Genomic DNA, 17,964 nt, shown 5'->3' with positions numbered 1-17,964 from the left:
ATTATTAATTCTGAAGCAGCAATGTTAGAGCAGCATTTTACTGTTGTAGCTTAACTAGTTTTAAATACTCTATAATGTACGCTGGTTTAGTCCAGGGCTTCTCAACTACATTTCTCAGAAATGACATTTCAAAATCACTGTACAACAAACAAGCAGAGAGTTTCCTATAAATAACAAAATGCATTATTCTTTGTCTCTCCCACAGGAGCAACGCACAGTTAGATGGTGAGTCTCATATTTATTAATTTAATTTCTATGCAAACAGAGAAGAGTACGGGTTTCTGCCGGGGTCAGTGAGGGAGCAGAGGAGGAGCCACCACTGGTTTCCTCTGCTCTCAGGACAGGCAGTTAATTATGAACTTATTTTCTTTTTGACAGCATTAACGCTCTGAATGCTGGATATGCTGCGGTGACTCTCCTGAGTTAAGCATTTTGTGGATTTCGATTTCTCAACGGAGGTTACAAACACCTCTGCCATCTGATTTGAAGTTCAATGATAGTTGTTGTTTCTGCTATTTTCGAATATTTCATTAACAAAAACGACCAAAAAGCAGCGATTAAAAGCCATTTAGCTTGGCGAGATGATAAAAGTGGCATCGGTTGGAGTATTTAGGATTTTCTAACCTGAGATAAGAGAGGATGAAGTAAGATAAGATAGGATTCCTAAAGTTAGTTCGGATTGCTTCTGTAATACCAAATTGAGAAAAATCCTATTGACTCTTAACTTAAGACTTAAGATAGGAACTTTCTGTAATACGCCCTGGTCGTAAATATTTTCACAGTTTTTACTCTTCAGACCTTTTCCTCTTTGGCTGTTTCTCAACCATTTCTCTTCTGGACAGAGCCTAGTCCTAGAGCCCAGCCGTGAGTCCTGCATGTTTGAATGACCAGTGTAACGTTAGAGAACTCTCCTCTCCCACTGCTCCTGTGCACGACCACCACCAATGTTGCTGTCCCTTTTAAGTGTTTCACTATGTGCATTTTGCAATAGTAATGCAGCTACTCCTGAAGATTTCCCATCATTTTATTAGAGCTCTAAGTGTAGTGTGCATTTGTACAGTCAAGGGTGCCTTACATTAGTAAAAAGCGCCTCTATACAGACAACAACCATTTCTACAATTCCACAGGAGAAGAGAAACTTGGCAGCACTGGTTTGTGTTCAGCATGCCACAGTCTTACAGACCGCATGGGCTAGCAAAAGCAGCATACTAGTCATAGTCAAATTTCTGAACACAAATGCGAAACAACTACAAATACAATATGACCCACAAACGCAGACAAATCATTTTTGCATTTATTCAAATTCTGTTTTTTAGTGGTGTCTTGCGCTGTAGTACAGGTTACTCATTTCTATTTGTGGATCAAGAAGAGTTTCTTTGTGGATTTCAAATCTATCTGTTTCTATTTTTGTTTACAAATTGCATTGTATTATTTGTGACCTAGTCTGTATTTACAATAATATTGGCATTGATTTTCCCCCATAAGGATGCCACTAAATCTTAGTGGACCTTTAAAACAGAAACATAGTCCACACATGACAGACATCCAGACAGATGATAGCACCCAGAAAGAAACAATACAGCAACAAAAACAGCACCTGCCTGCAGCGGTTACATGAATTCTGTCTCCCTCCAGTTTGTGGCACTGCGCCGCTGAACACCAAGATCGTAGGAGGGGAGGATGCTGTTGCGGGGTCGTGGCCTTGGATGGCCAGTCTGCACTGGAGCACTGGATCTCATTTCTGTGGAGGCTCGCTGATCAACAACCAGTGGGTCCTGACTGCTGCTCACTGTTTTGAAAGGTGAGCTCTGATCCTGTCACATGACTCAGCACCACATTGAGCTTGTATAGTGTAGAGCTGTGATTTCTGAGACTGAATTCTGACTTTTCATGAATTTAAAGAAACAACAAAAACACTTTATTTTTAATCAAAGATTATTGTCATTCTACAGTGCACTGTAGGAAGAAATTACGTGCAAAGTTCAAAGATTATGGATGGATGGATGGATAGCAGCAAATAATAAACCTATTGATGATCTTAAGAAAAAAAGGCGATTCATAAATTGTAAAATGATTTAGAAAATGATTTAAACCAGTACGTTAAGTGGAAGAAAACAGGTGCCAGGACTCTCCAGTATCAGCTTCAACAATTCAACCGTTTCACAATAAAAACCGTTTTCTGATATTAAACCACTGTGGTTAAGGTTTTAGTAGGGCTAAACTTAGTGTATTCATTATAATTTCCGATAATATTTTAGACTACTATATATCTTACCACTGCTACAACATTAATTCCAGTTGGAGAAAACAGTCGTTTCATTTTCAGTGTTGTTTTCATTCATTAAATTATTGTGCAAAAAAAAAAGCTCTACATGGTGGTCAGCCTCTGATCTGTTCATGCTGAGTGCTAACTGTCAATAATCATAACATTTAGACGATAAGATTTTAAAACTATTTGGCAGAAATAGTCAGTGCTGAAATACACGAGTGGGGGTTCTGGGTGTCCTCCCCCAGAAGATTGGTGAAATGTCTTTATTATATGAAGGAAACACAAAATGGCAGGTGACAATTCAAAATATAAAAATATATAACAGAACTTTTTCAGAAGTTATTTGTGTCATTTTCCTCAGCAAGTCTTAATTTCACAGCGGGCTCTGACATTGCTACACTGACATTATGAAATTGGGACAATAACAGCACAAACTGAAGAATAATGAAAATTTAAAAAATGGTAATTTTATAATAACACAATGAACTCCAATAAAACTTTCTTACAGAATAAAGAACGAGAAAATGTTTACAATATTTCTCATGGTGACATATATACATTTTGTTAATAATCATTAACAGTCAAAGCAGTGTATATTATACATATATTAATATTTAATCATGTTTTATTTTCTGTTTCTCAGCACCAGCACATTCGGCCTCATCGTTTACCTCGGACGTGACTCCCAAAAACTCCCGAACCCTCACGAGGTGTCCCGGACTGTGTCCAAGATCATCAAGCATCCCAACTATGATACCAAGACGAACAATAACGACATAGCCTTGCTGCAGCTGTCCTCACCTGTTGCCTTCTCCAACTACATCAGACCCGTGTGTCTGGCGGCGGACGGCAGTGTCTTTAAAGCTGGGAGAAACTGCTGGGTTACCGGATGGGGAGACATCCGATTTGAGGGTAGAAGTCATGATTTTTAAATACGTTGTTAATTGTGAATGATTTTATGGATTAATTACATTTTTATTCTTGTGATTTGCAAATGACACCACAAATTTATATAAACCAGAACCACTGCAGAGGAGCAACGAGATGACCTCATTAAAGTAGCCCAAGTATAACCCAGTGGTGAGGCGTACTCAGACTTTAAGATGTTAAGTAAATATACAGGACTGACACAACATCATAATGGCCATTTTATAATAAGTTTAAAGGTCTGTAATTTTCTTTTTGTCGACAAATCTCCCGAAAAGACTCAAACCAAAAACATGTCAGTCCATCTCTCAGTACTGTCCTACTTCCTGTCTGTGGCTCTCCGGTCCGAGCCCATTGGTACCAGCTTCTTTCAAACGACCTTACAAACATACAGTGTAGTTTATTTTATTTACTTAAAAGTTACAATGTGCATTAACCATCATGAGTAAATGTACCAGATTTAGCCATACAAGCTCATTTTCTTCGGCACTCCCTGGCAGGTTGATGACATGACAGAAAACATTAAAACATACACAGGAACATAAGCACAGCCAGAAAACTCAGGAGCATAGATAAAACCACATAAATTCAGAGCACATGACAACACATACAGAGCACATGACAACACATACAGAGCACATGACAACACATACAGAGCACATGACAACACATACAGAGCACATGACAACACATACAGAGCACATGACAACACATACAGAGCACATGACAACACATACAGAGCACATAAAAACACATACAGAGCACATAAAAACACATACAGAGCACATAAAAACACATACAGAGCACATAAAAACACATACAGAGCACATGACAACACATACAGAGCACATGACAACACATACAGAGCACATGACAACACATACAGAGCACATAACAACAAATACAGAGCACATAACAACAAATACAGAGCACATAACAACACATACAGAGCACATAACAACCAATACAGAGCACATAAAACAAATACAGAGCACATAACAACAAATACAGAGCACATAACAACACATACAGAGCACATAACAACATATACAGAGCACATAACAACACATACAGAGCACATAAAAACAAATACAGAGCACATAACAACACATACAGAGCACATAAAAACAAATACAGAGCACATGACAACCAATACAGAGCACATGAAAACAAATACAGAGCACATAACAACACATACAGAGCACATAAAAACAAATACAGAACGCAAAAAAACAAATACAGAGCACATAACAACAAATACAGAGCACATGACCATACTGATGTCTCCTATTTGTCAGAACAATATGACACACAAAAGATATCAGCATATAAGGACACACAATTAGAAAAAAAACAACACAGAAGCACTGCTGCAAATTATGACATCATATTTGATTATCCAGTAACTACTGCTTTATGGCTTTGGGGAAGGAGTTGAGAGATATAATGTTCCTTAGTTTTGTGGGTATAGTGTTCCCAGGTATGTGCTGCTCGACAGGAGAAGGCTGACTGCCCAAAGGAAGTGTTTCTATAAATATTTTGCCTGCAAGTAAGTTTTCAATAATGACATGAATTTGATTTTTATCCAATGTTTTCAAAGCCTGAGGCCCCATCTACACTACTCTGTTATAGCTTAAAAACTGAGTTTTAAAACCAATACCATCTCCGTCCACACCAGCATTTTAGCTGAGCTGATCTCAGCCTACATTAAAATGACTGAAAACGCACATCTAGCAGCCGTTCACGTACACTGGGCATGCACGTGCTGGTGTAAACATGAAGCAGATTGTCTCTTCCGTAGTTACAAAAGATTTGACGAAAGAATAAAGTACTACAGACAAAGAATCACACCAGATTTTTTTTGCATGGACCAATAAAGAGCTGGGACTGTTACTGAATGTAACACGGGAGTTTAAAGCGGCCGTGGCGGCGGAAAACAGACTGGGAGTTGTCGCAAAGTAAATACGCTGACATGCACAGTACAAGTGTAGGCAGATAAGTGTTATTTGCACAGTAGAGAATATTTTAATAAAAATACCAATGCAAAAACTCGCATCGTGTTTCTTATGAGACCACAACAGAGAGCAAGTCCTCCGTTTTTGCCCGTCTTCACTAAAACGTCCTCCGGAGTTTCAAAACGAAAAACAGGGTCGGCAGCATTTACATACTTCTCCATTTTAGGTCTTTGTTTTCGTCTTTTTAGTCTGGACACTAACGTGCAGCTTCTTCCTGGACGCTGTGAGGTTTATATACTCCCTGGCTAAGAGCTCCTTTGTCCTTTGCTCTTTTGGACGGCACAAGGCACTTTAATGATGCTGTATGGTTTTAATTATGTGTTTATTATAGTTTTAGGTTATTTAAAATATGTTATAATAGTGTTTATCTTAAATTGTTATTTTTTCTGTACGCTACTGGACTGGGAAACGAATTTCGTTCCTTCCTGTCTGACATGGTAAATGACAATAAACTGAACTGAAACAAACAGAAGGAAATAGTGCATTAGTTGGGGACTATTTTCAGCGGTGGATGAATCCACATGTGGTGCTGTAGTGAGTTTTTGGGGCAGTAGGACTGTGTATGTGGGACTAAATCAGAATAAACTAGTGTGTTCATAGTGATGAAGGAACATGTGACCCAATGCAGCAATGAGGCACACTGATGGGTTTAATAGTATCTGGACAAGAATGGAGCTCTATGGCTCAGAGGAAGAAGAGTCACACACAGTGACAAAAAGAAAATTACAGATTCAGCTTTAATACTCTCTTTTTCATTTTCAGTTCCACTTCCTTTCCCAGAGAAGCTGCAGCAGGTGAGTGTTCCCATCGTGTCCTACAAGGATTGTAATGATGTCTACGGGATCATCACAAGCAACATGATGTGTGCCGGTCAGCCCCAGGGAGGAAAAGATTCCTGCCAGGTGAGTCTGTCTGCCAAACACTCCTCAATCAACTGATAACACACGTTTAAAGCTGCACTAATCAATAGATCTGTCGCTGGTTGCAGATGTGTTTATCCCCATCTGTATCCACGTTAGTCTCAGTCCCATGGTACCTTGGGGCTAAGTTGAAATCTCTCTCATGTCTGTTTGTCAAATACATTTTGCAGCATTTTGTATTTTATACACTGTGGTATTATTATTTACAGTGCCTTGCGAAAGTATTCGGCCCCCCTGGAACTTTTTGACCTTTTGCCACATTTCAGGCTTCAAACATAAAAATATAAAACTGTAATTTTTTGTGAAGAATCAACAACAAGTGGGACACAATTATGAAGTGGAACGAAATTTATTGGATATTTCAAACCTTTTTAACAAAGAAAACACTGAAAAATTGGGCGTGAAAATTACAGTTTTATATCTTTATGTTTGAAGCCTGAAATGTGGCAAAAGGTCGAAAAGTTCAAGGGGGCCGAATACTTTGGCAAAGGCACTGTAAAGGTTTCATATTAAACAAAATCTACTATTTCATATCTTTTCAACTTAAATATGTGTCCCCGGTGTGTCTAAAGACCCCAAACTATAAGCACAAACCATCCTCTATCTTCTGCTCCTGCTCAGTCTTTCAGTTAACCTGTGTGCTAGCATGCCACCATATGAATGGGGAGCACTGGCACCGATTTATTTCCATTTTCAAGCACTGCCGGCCGCTGAATTCAACGCTCTGAGTCGACCTGTTTAACAACACCAAGCAGTCGCTCCATCGCTGAGATGCAGTTTGTTCAGTGTGTCTCAGAGAGAAGGTGCTTTAATGGTTATGAAGCAAGGTTTTTATCGTTAACGACTGAAATAACGTTGAAAAAACTTTGTCGTTACTGAAATAAAAATAAAAACAAGGCTTTACAAAAAAACAATAACTGACTTAAACTGTATTGTAGGTTTGCAAAACTACCTGAAATAAACTAATGAAAGAGTAAATGTCTTTAGTTTTCATCTTTGTCAGTTTATTTCATACGGCCTACATAAGGCTATATTGGATATGTGGATATGAAGCTGCCTCCTGTACGCAGGATAAGCGGTTGACGATGGATGGATGGATGGATGAAGCCGGGTGCTTATGTTGAGGGGCAGGTGGTCTGGTCGGACTGTTCAGCGGTGCGGGCAGCGAGTAGCTGATAGGCTTTGTACAATTGTACAAAATAATACAAATGCAACAAATGTATAGAGTTAGCTGGTAATATGTTTTATTTAAAATGGGTTGCAGGTAGTGTGGCACTGCCTTAGTGGTTTTCTTTTCATTGCATTGTTTTTTCTGGTTTAGTGCTCATCCTTGTGATGAACTTGCCCCTAGTATATCGACAGTGAGCTCCCAGGTAAACGTGTCTGCTGGTCATTATATTTACTGCATGTCAGCTAGTGTGTGTTTTGTGGGGTCATTGATATCTCAGCCAAACTGTCTCTTTGTGACATGGTGCAGCGGCAAAGACTAAAACTAACACTGAATCTACATAAATATATATATACACATACATATATACATATATACACATACATATATATATATATACATACATACATATATATATGTGTGTGTATGTGTGTGCACATAACCTTTAAAATTGTACTTAAGTACGATTAACTAATTATAGTTACTCTCCACCACTGTTTGCTGGTGATATAACTGACATGTCTGATCTCCGCAGGGGGATTCAGGCGGCCCGATGGTGAGAAAAACTGGTGCTCAGTGGGTCCAGGGTGGAGTTGTGAGTTTTGGATATGGCTGTGCCCTGCCCCAAACCCCAGGAGTCTACACCCGAGTATCCGAGTATCAGTCCTGGATCAACAAACAGATCAGCAGCAACAAGCCGGGCTTCGTCTTGTCTGGAACCGCTCACCTGGTTTCCCTCTCGGTTCCTCTGCTGCTGTCCATCATATATGTTCCCTTCTCCCTCTTTGTCCTTTCATAGGACGTTTAATTAAAGTACTTTTAACTCATATGCAGAATTTTCACTTTAGTGGAAACGTTACAATAAGTAGAAAACTTATTGGAGTCGACCATCTTTGACGTGCTAAAATTTAACAATTAAATTATATGTATGAAGCCTGGAGTGTCATTCTAAGCTTTTCAATGTTTAATTATAAGCAGTTAATAAAATTAAACCTTTTAAAAAGCAATTAATGACTTTAATTAATGCTTTAAACTTGAAGCAAAAAAATACAACAAAAGATAATTAAACTGACCAGTTAATGACTCTATTTACTTATTTTGTATTTAATGATACATTTATAATTGAAATGCAATTGCAAAATTCATTTTAAAAGGCTTGTAAATTGAACTAATTGAACTAATTGAACAATATATAATCTCACAGTTTATTTGTTTCCTTTCTTTAATATTTAGTTTCTATTTTTGTGATCGTTTAGATTTACAGTCTTTAAAAGAAAGATCTGTGAGCACCTTAAAATGAATGTTATTTTACTAAACAAATTAAGTGTAAGGTTGTAATATGTTTGGCTGACACATTAGTAAAAATAATATTAAATTTGAAAGCCTTAATATTCTATATTAAAATCAAATTATTAATTCATTATTTAAAGACAGAATGAAATAGCATTATTAAATCAATGTTCTTCTCTTTTTACACTGCATCATTTAAATATTATTTTAACAAATCAATTTAACAATGTTGATCAATTTAACTTTGTTAAAATGTAACTTTGTTGAAGTCTTGGATTTATTAACATGGTTATGATTAAACACTGAAAGTTTATAATTACTCCAGACTCCCATCAAAATCTATTAAAGTCAATACTGATCAAATATATAAACAATAATGGTTCTTTCTTCAGTTTGTACGTGATTTATTTCTGTAAGTTTGTATTTTCTGTATTTATGAACTCAAATAACATTTTCTCTGATGTTGAATATCAGAACTTTAAAAACTTGAACGTGGCGATGTGGCAGGAACGACGATGACTACATGTTGCTTTTATTCATTTGTTATTAATTCATTCCTGTAATTAATGCCTTCACTTTTTTCACACTGAGCACCTGCAACTGCGATTTACTTTTTAAGGAGAGGGTACATGAAGAACATTCAAATTATATTCACAATTACGAACATTTTCACAATTATACATTTGCATTAACGAGGTTAGTCAAATGTTAGAAACACCTTTCAGTGTGTTGGGTTCAATAAGACAGGATTTATAGCAGAGCTGTGTAACTGGATCACATTGTACAGGTGTTATATACTATTACTGTATACAATATACTATTACTATATTCTGAAATATGCGTGTTATGTCAGACTCCTTTAATACCTCCACCTCCATGCTGCTCTCTTATTATATGTTACCAGACAGACCCCTTGTTTCTACCTACAGAACATGTTTATATAAGGATGATAACCGTTTAAGGTTAAAAGGAGAGGGTCTTAAGTAAGTTGAGGATGCCATGAACTGTGTGTAAACTGTGAGAATTTGACTGTAATTTGCTGGTCTGCTTCCCAGCTGTAACAATAAAATCTTGGGTTGGACTCGGGCGCGTTCAGTGTTCTTTCTTTCTTTCTTTCTTTTGTGCATCGGCACTTATCACAACCTGCCGGTACTTGGAGTAGACGGAGTAGGGAAGAGATCAGGTGCCGATGCACATGCCAACATGTGAATGGGAAGCTGTGGTCACAGAGCTGACAAATGAATGCTGGTAACCATGGACATTTGTAACACATTAAAGAAGTGTTACAACCCACCCCACCCCTGTCAGCCACTGTTTAGCAAGCTTTTTTGGCATAGTGATTTGAAATAATGAGGGTAAAAATGCATCACATGTTGCCTATGAAACTACATTTTTATCTGATATAAGTCAAACAATTTTATCTGCAATAGTATGGATACTAAACAAAATATAGTCTTGGTCAAAAAATGACTTTCTCACCTCAAAATCTGTTTTTACGCTATATATTCTGAATGTAACTGTTTCCAACCACCATGCCTGATCGGGGATGAAGTAGGAAAATACTGAAACGATCACATGACTCCTGCTTGAAGTCACCAATGACCTTTTAATGTCGGCTGATAAAGGCATGTGCTCAGTCCTGGTACTCCTGGACCTTAGTGCTGCTTTTGACACCATTGATCACAACATCATGTTAGACAGACTGAGGCACTGGGTGGGGATCTCTGGTACTGCCCCAGAATGGTTTTCATCCTACCTGTCAAATAGGAAGTTTTGCGTGTCTGTAAACAACTATGTCTCCTCATTCTGTCCAGTTAAATATGGTGTGCCTCAGGGGTCGGTCTTAGGACCCATTTTGTTTTCCTTGAATCTGCTTCCCCTTGGACATATTATCCATAAACATGGCATTTCTTTTCATATTTATGCTGATGACACACAGATGTATTTGCCCGTCAGATCCACAGACCCTGGAATGCTGAGTTCACTTAACAACTGCCTTTGTGAAGTTAAAAATTGGATGTCAAATAATTTCCTCCAGCTGAACTCAGACAAAACAAAATCCTGGTCATCGGGTCCCAGCAGATGGCAAATCAAATACTGCCATCTGCTGGTTCCCTAGTAAATCACATTAAGCCTGTGGCAAAGAACCTTGGTGTTTGGTTTGATAGTAATTTAAATTTCGAGCAGCACACCACAAAGCTTGTTCAATCATGTTTTTATCAACTTAGAAATATAGCAAAAATTCGATCTATGTTAACTTTTAAGGACACCGAGACCATTTTACACGCCTTCATCTCATCACGCCTGGATTATTGCAGCAGCCTTTTCACCTGTTTAACCCAAAAATCTATTGATCGACTCCAGACTGTCCAGAACTCAGCTGCCACGCTTTTAACCAGAACAAAGAAATATGACCACATTACTCCTATTTTAGCTTCATTACACTGGCTCCCAGTATGTTTTAGAATTGACTTTAAAATTCTATTGATCACTTTTAAAGCTCTTCATGGCCTCTCGCCTTGTTATATTTCTGACCTTTTAGTCCCATACGCACCAGCACGTACCTTGAGATCCTCGGGCAGAGGTCTGTTGTCTGTTCCAGAGTCTCGACTGAAAACTAAAGGGGACAGAGCGTTTGCTGTCAGGGCCCCGAGGCTCTGGAACAGCCTGCCCGAGGAAATCAGGTCGGCTGAGTCAGTGAACTCTTTTAAGTCCCTTCTTAAAACATACTTTTATAGGAGAGCCTTTCCCGATCTTATTTGACTTTATTTATCCCTTTTATTTTATTTATTTTATATTTATCTTAAACGTGTATTTTAGTCTTTTCAATGTTTTCATGCTTTTATCTTGTATTGTTATTGTATTATTGTCTCTTGGGTATTATTGTCTTTACACTTGTTAAAGCACTTTGCCCTGGGGACGCCGAATCAGGGAGCAGACCTGCTGTTGAGGCAGGGGCTGAGGCCCGGGGAATGGAGACTTCACCCCGAAGTGGTGGAGCTCTTGTGCGAAGAGTTCGGCCCCATAGACGTGGATCTGTTTGCATCTCAAGAGACTACGCACTGCCCGCTATGGTTTCTCTCGTTCCTCCAGCCCCGTTGGGTCTGGACGCCATGGTACATTCGTGGCCGAGGCTACGTATGTACGCTTTTCCCCCAGTCGCTCTGCTCCCGGGGTTCTGGAGCGGGTCCGCCAGGACTATGTCGGCCTACTGCTCGTAGCCCCGTTCTGGCCAACCCGGGTGTGGTTCTCGGACATCATGTCGCTCCTGGACGGCCTGCCGTGGCGGGTCCCTCTGAGGAGAGACCTGCTGTCCCAGGCGCAGGGCCGGGTTCTTCACCCTTGCCCCGCCATATGGCAACTGTGGGTCTGGCCCCTGAGGGGCACAGTACCTAGAGGCGGGTCTAACAGCCGGAGCAGTCGAGACCCTCCTGAGCTCCAGGGCCCCGTCCACACGTAGGATGTACGGCCTGAAGTGGAGTGTTTTCTCCACTTGGTGTAGGGAGCGGTCGGTGGACCCTGTTACCTGCCCGGTGGTTCAGGTACTTGAGTTCCTCCAGGACCGGTTTTCTGCTGGTCTTTCCCCTTCCACCCTCAAGGTGTATGTGGCAGCTATTTCATCTTTCCACACCCCTCTGAGGGAGGGGTTCTTGGGGAAACTTCCCTTGGTTGTACGTTTCCTCCGTGGTGCCCGGAGGATGAGACCTGCGACTCGGTCCAAGGTTCCCACTTGGGATCTGGCAGTGGTTCTTGGGGCGTTGGCTGAGGCCCCCTTCAAACCCCTGGAGTCAGCTGAGGCTAAGCACTTGACCCTCAAGATGGCCTTTCTCCTTGCTATCACCTCTCTGAGGAGGGTGGGGGAGCAGGGTCCACAGTGCTGCAGGCATTTCATCCTCCACCTCATGTGACGGCGGAGGACGGGAGACTTCATCTGCTCTGCCCTGTCAGAGTATTTACACTCTGAGGTCCTCCCGTTGGAGGAAGGCTGACCAGCTGCTAGTGTGTTTTGGGTCTCCCAGGGCCGGGCTCCCTGCATCCAAACATACTATTAGCAACTGGATTGTTCAGACTATTTCCCTGGCCTATCAGGTGCGCGGTTTGCCTTCACCTGTGGCTGTGAGGGCTCATTCTACCAGAGGCAAGGCGGCCTCTCGAGCCCTCCTTTCCCTTTCCGGGGCCTCTTGCAGGATGTTGTTTAGCGGCTGGCTGGGCCACTCCGCACACATTTATTCGGTTTTACAGTCTTGACCTTCCTTCGGCACCTGGCACTCGTGCGCTCTCCTCTTAGTTGTGCCACTTTATTGCACACAGGGGCAGGCGGGGTTTTCGGCACGGTTTAGTGGGTATCTCGTTCCCATAGTGTCGTAACCGACGCAGTTCGAGTTCCCTCGAAGGGGAACGTCTCGGGTTACGTATGTAACCCTGGTTTCCCTCGAAGCGCCTGCTTCATAGTTTAAGCTAATAATGAGTGTGTACAGGTGTGCTTTATACTCCTCCGGTTATTCCGTCATACCTTACCGTTCTAGCAACAGGCCAATAGGATTGGAGTGATTTCATTCACGTTCAGACCTGCTTCGCCTAGAGGCGTTCCCATAGTGTCGTAACCGACGCAGTCTCTCGTTCCCCTTCTCGGGGAACCAGGGTTACATACGTAACCCGAGACGTTCCCTCCTAAACGCCTGGTTCCTGAATTATTAAATTAAAAGTTTGCAGCCCTGGTGAAACCAGCTTCCATTATGAACATGTCTGAACGGTTCTAGTCTGGAACCGGCATATCCAGTTTGCAACAAGTAATCTGTTACTGGACTAAAATATCCCTTTAATTCATCATTATGTTAAACTAACCTGTTAAGCAAACAGCTGTGTGAGAAGGTCAGGTCAGGTAATGGATACAAGATAATTTCCAAGTCCCTGAATGTCCCTTTGATTACAGCTCGGTCAGTCAGTAAGAAATGAAAAAGCACTGCATTAGTCACTGTGGGTAGTTACTTTTAGTTTTGATAATTTAAATACTCACTTTTGTTGCCAGTGGTTTACACATCAATCGCTGTGTGATGTGTTATTTTGAGGGGACAGCAAATTTACACTGCTCACTATTTTACATTGTAGCAAAGTGTCATTTCTTCAGTGTTGTCACATGAAAAGATATATTCAGATATTTACACAAATGGGAGGGGTGGACTCACTTTTGTGAGATACTGTAAATACCTCTAATCGAAGTGATGGATTTATGGTGTTACCAGTGTTTACTGGTTCATCTTGTTCCAAATTAAATTAATTTGTTCTCAGGAAGCCAGAGGCTGTTTAACCAGTTCGTTCCTGAGCAGGCAGCAGGAGTCTTCAATGTCTTGGTCCAGCTGTCAGTTTAGACACTTACAAGCATGGACTTCAGTAGGCCTATTTTAGGGGGGCTGAAACTACCCTAACATGATCCTAAGCCCCCCAAATAATAATAAAAAAGATAATTGTTAGATTGAGACAGTGCAGACATGTACTCAAAGAGAAACAAGAATATTGCTAAATATGATATGAATAATACAAATATAATTTGTATTTATTTATTAAAACAATCATTCTGGTTGTTTTTTCTGCTTCACAATTTAAATCCCTACTGTGAGGCACTAGCACCCTGAGAGAGGCTGCTTTTGTGTGGGGTGTTTTGTTTTTTTCTAACAACAGGCATTTGTTGGCAGATCTAGGCACCGGGGCAGAGCCTAAACTAAATTATTTCATGTAATTTATTATATTTGCTTTATTCTGACCAACTTAACTTTTTGTATTCATGCTGTAATAAGTTAAATAAAATGTAGACGTTGCTTAAATGTAGGTTAGGTTATACATGAGCATATACACACACATGAAAAATATAATAAAATGAATGCAATCATATATACATGCATCCATATAGTAATCACTACTCCAAATCTTTTATTTCTTCTGCCACCAGGTAATTAAAATCAGACAGTAGCCACTTTAAATAGGATCCTTATCAACAGCTTACGCATGTATGTTTGTATGCAAGCCAAACTACAGAGCAAAATCAAACTCTGATTGAACAGTGCAGTAACAGTAATTAGTGTAATTAAATAGCCTTTGGGAGGAATTATATGTAGCGCTCCTACCCTCTACCAAGTATGTACGGGCAGGGCCCTGAGTTCTTTAGATTATTGTTTCTTAATATCAACACTGAAACCCAGCGTCAACTATCTTAGCTTCCCTTGTAATCAACATGTGAAACCCAAATATGATAACTGGCTTTGAAATAAAATACTCGAACACCACTCTGGTATATGATTAACGAAGGTCTCTTATTATTTAGAAAAATATTAAATAAAATAAATGCAAAATAAACAATTGGTGCAATATACAATAAATCAAATATCCACACAAGATCCGCAGTGATTCAGTAGTTCTGTTACAAGATAATACCACACCACGAATGCACTTTAACTGCAACAAATATCAGTGGGCCCACACTATAACACTCACACATACAGCCGGCAAAACCACTTCAAACAACGATGCAGGCCTGATGCGTGGCTCGTGTACGTTGAGACCCAAAACCAAATGGTCGTTTCACTCAGTTTATGAGCAGAGAAATAAAAGGAATGAGTACCTGGTAACTGGTGCACTTCTGTGAGTTTGTTGTGAATGGGTCTACCGTCAGTCACTGTCTACTGGAGCGAAGCGTCGATTCCCGTGAGCGGGGACAGACTCCTCCGGAGCAAAAGAGATGAGCCTTCGGCGTCCTTTTCCCACGTGGCCAGAGGAACTCTGAGCAGCCTGGTAGCTCAGAGCGCTATCTGGTTTTCTTCAGCGTTTCCTCGTTGAAAACGTTGTATAAGTCCACTTGATTAGCTTTGCTAGCTAACTGAAGATATACTGTCCGTTCACTTTTCCAATGAATGTACTATGTAGCTTACTGTGCTACTTTATTTAGCTAGCATTACATACCCCCGTGAAACAGTCAAGCAAGACTCCTCGGTGGATTCTTCGACTTCCCACGAACTAGCAGACATAATCCCAGCACAGAATGTCGAGTAGACAATCCCGAAATTAGTCCACAGCTTGGTATGAACGTTAGTTAAGCCTTCTCACTTTACTTCGTCTGCAAAGCTAACACAGTTCTCCGAACTCTTTTTCCCTCGTCTCTGTCCATCACTCCGCTCACTCACTTCACCTCGCCCCTCCCGCACCTGCTCATGCACTCCCCTCATGCCCACTCGAATCACCCAATCAAAACCGACTCTTAGACTCCAGCACAATTACCACAGATAGACAAGTTGCATATACAACCCATTAACTCGTCATAACATGTTTTTTTAACTAAACAATATCTTTTAGTTATTTATCAAATAACATGTGCAACATACAACAGTTTTAACAAAAATACATCACCATATTTTTACCATCAATATTCCATGACTTTTAATATCAAATTTACTTATAATAAACTCTTTTAACCCAGTATACTATTTATTCTGGGTTACATATATATGGTATTTCTTCAGATAGCATTGAAGTCACAGCCTACAGAATAACTCAGTCTGACCTCAGTAAAACCCCCCCCTCAACAGAGGAGAAATGGAAGAAATAACAATTTTTGAAACTATATACTATTTTTGCAAAACTCCAGACACTCACCATAAAACCGTACCCCAAAAACATTACACAACTCTTAAAAATTGTGTTTTTGCATAAATACATTACACACAAACGTCTTTGAGTAAGCACACAAAGCAGCCGTTATACACTGAAAGTAAAAAATAAGAAACACTTGTGGCTTTTGCTCTTTCTGTGTGTAAGGCAGAGCAGTTTGCAATAAAGATTTGTTATGCATATAGTGCAGTAAAACTCACACACAGGTGCCCAAATGTGTAAACTATGGATGCGTGTCCCTCATTTGTTTTACACAAATTAAGTTTATTTTGAGGGTGGCTTTTCTGTGTGGAGTTTGCATGTTCTCCTTGCGTCTTATTTAAAAAACATTGTCCTTAGGTGTGAGTGTGAGCATGAGTGGTTGTTCATCTACGTGTGGCCCTGCGATGGACTGGCGACCTGTCCAGGGTGAACCCCGCCTTTTGCCCGATGTCAGCTGGGATTGGCTCCAGCCCCCCGCGACCCTGTACGCAGGATAAGCGGTTGACGATGGATGGATGGTTTTACAGTAGTGACAGATCCTTGTCTTTACAGTACATATTACTGAACCAATACAGCACCTATACAGTTATTTACCGCTTCTCATTTCAAAATAACCAGATGATACCTGCAACAGTATAGCGGCTCAGATTTGGTTGAATCTGTTGCCCAGCCTCCCTCAAGCTCATCCCGTGGTTGATGGGAAAATGGTCAACCGCAGTTGCTCTGATTCCATCAGTTATCATGTTCTTCTCCCCCATCCTGTTAGATCCTGCCCTCTCCTCATCTTACTTCTTTACCTCCTCATCCTCTTCTTCTTTCATTACATCCTTGTCCATGTCTTCCTCTTCCTCATCTAATTCGTACCCCTCTAAAGACTCCATTGTTGGTCAAACCAAATATTAACCCGTGGACACTTGTAGTGCTCAAGCTCCGATTGGTAAATGAACTAAAAATCTGTGTTTTCACACTCGTCAATATAAAATGCCAATGCAAATTAGTGAAGCAAAAAACAGTAATGTTTACAGTTTTGATAATAGTGTGTAATAAAATTACAAACTGAGTGTAAAGAAGAGAATTTGCATTCATTTTGGCACAGCTGGCTTCAGATATAACACTTCATTCCTGAGCAGGGAGGACTCCTCAGTGACTCGCCCCAGCTGTCATGGAAGGAGATAAAAGGTAAATCAGCTTCATTTAGCCGCTCTGCGTCATCTACAAGAACACACCTGTGGTGACATGACAGCCTCCCTCGAGCCCATGACACCTGTGGTGTGTTCTTCCTTCATAACTTTATGATTAATCAGATAAATAAATAAAAGCGGTGTCATCATTTGAAACTTGTATAGCAGCTAAAATTATCTCAGCCTCGATCCTCTACAACAGGGGTCCCCAAACTTCTTCTGTGAGGGCCAAATCATTTTTCCTTCATTCCTGTCACAAAGTCTCACAGACTGACTCAAATGCTCATCAGTGAGTCTTGATCTCATCTGGGTTTTCATCAGTTTCATGCGTGAAATGGTTTTCTCACAGATATACGTGCTTCCAACAAGTGTGGACATCTTCATTGCATGCCTTTTGATGTTTGGGTCTCGTCAAGGAGGGCAGAATAGAATTCAATGAGACTGTTGGGCTTAAATGTGTCTTTCACAACATCACAAGTCTGTAACTCCGCCAATTCAAACTGATAAGAAGGCAAGGCCTCATCAATGCCGGCAGCAAAGGGGTTCCGGAAAA

General features: G+C 40.4%; 1 protein-coding gene across 1 annotated transcript in view; it reads left to right on the top strand.

The window, feature by feature from the left end:
* Positions 1-9,380, top strand: part of LOC119918048 (serine protease 27-like) — a 14,762-nt gene extending 5,382 nt beyond the window's left edge. The window contains exons 4-8 of the mRNA XM_038738566.1: positions 206-225; positions 1,636-1,801; positions 2,913-3,181; positions 5,974-6,113; positions 7,835-9,380. Of these exons, the coding sequence (XP_038594494.1) occupies positions 206-225; positions 1,636-1,801; positions 2,913-3,181; positions 5,974-6,113; positions 7,835-8,098 (859 nt within the window). The 3' untranslated portion in view covers positions 8,099-9,380. The remainder of the gene's footprint in view (positions 1-205; positions 226-1,635; positions 1,802-2,912; positions 3,182-5,973; positions 6,114-7,834) is intronic.
* The last annotated feature ends 8,584 nt before the right edge of the window (positions 9,381-17,964 follow it).

The sequence above is a fragment of the Micropterus salmoides genome, unplaced genomic scaffold (assembly GCF_014851395.1).
Source record: "Micropterus salmoides isolate LMB-PRFRI ecotype aquatic unplaced genomic scaffold, ASM1485139v1 Ms_hic_scaffold_10, whole genome shotgun sequence".
Lineage (NCBI taxonomy): Eukaryota > Metazoa > Chordata > Actinopteri > Centrarchiformes > Centrarchidae > Micropterus > Micropterus salmoides.
This window is presented reverse-complemented; position numbering and strand designations above follow the sequence as displayed.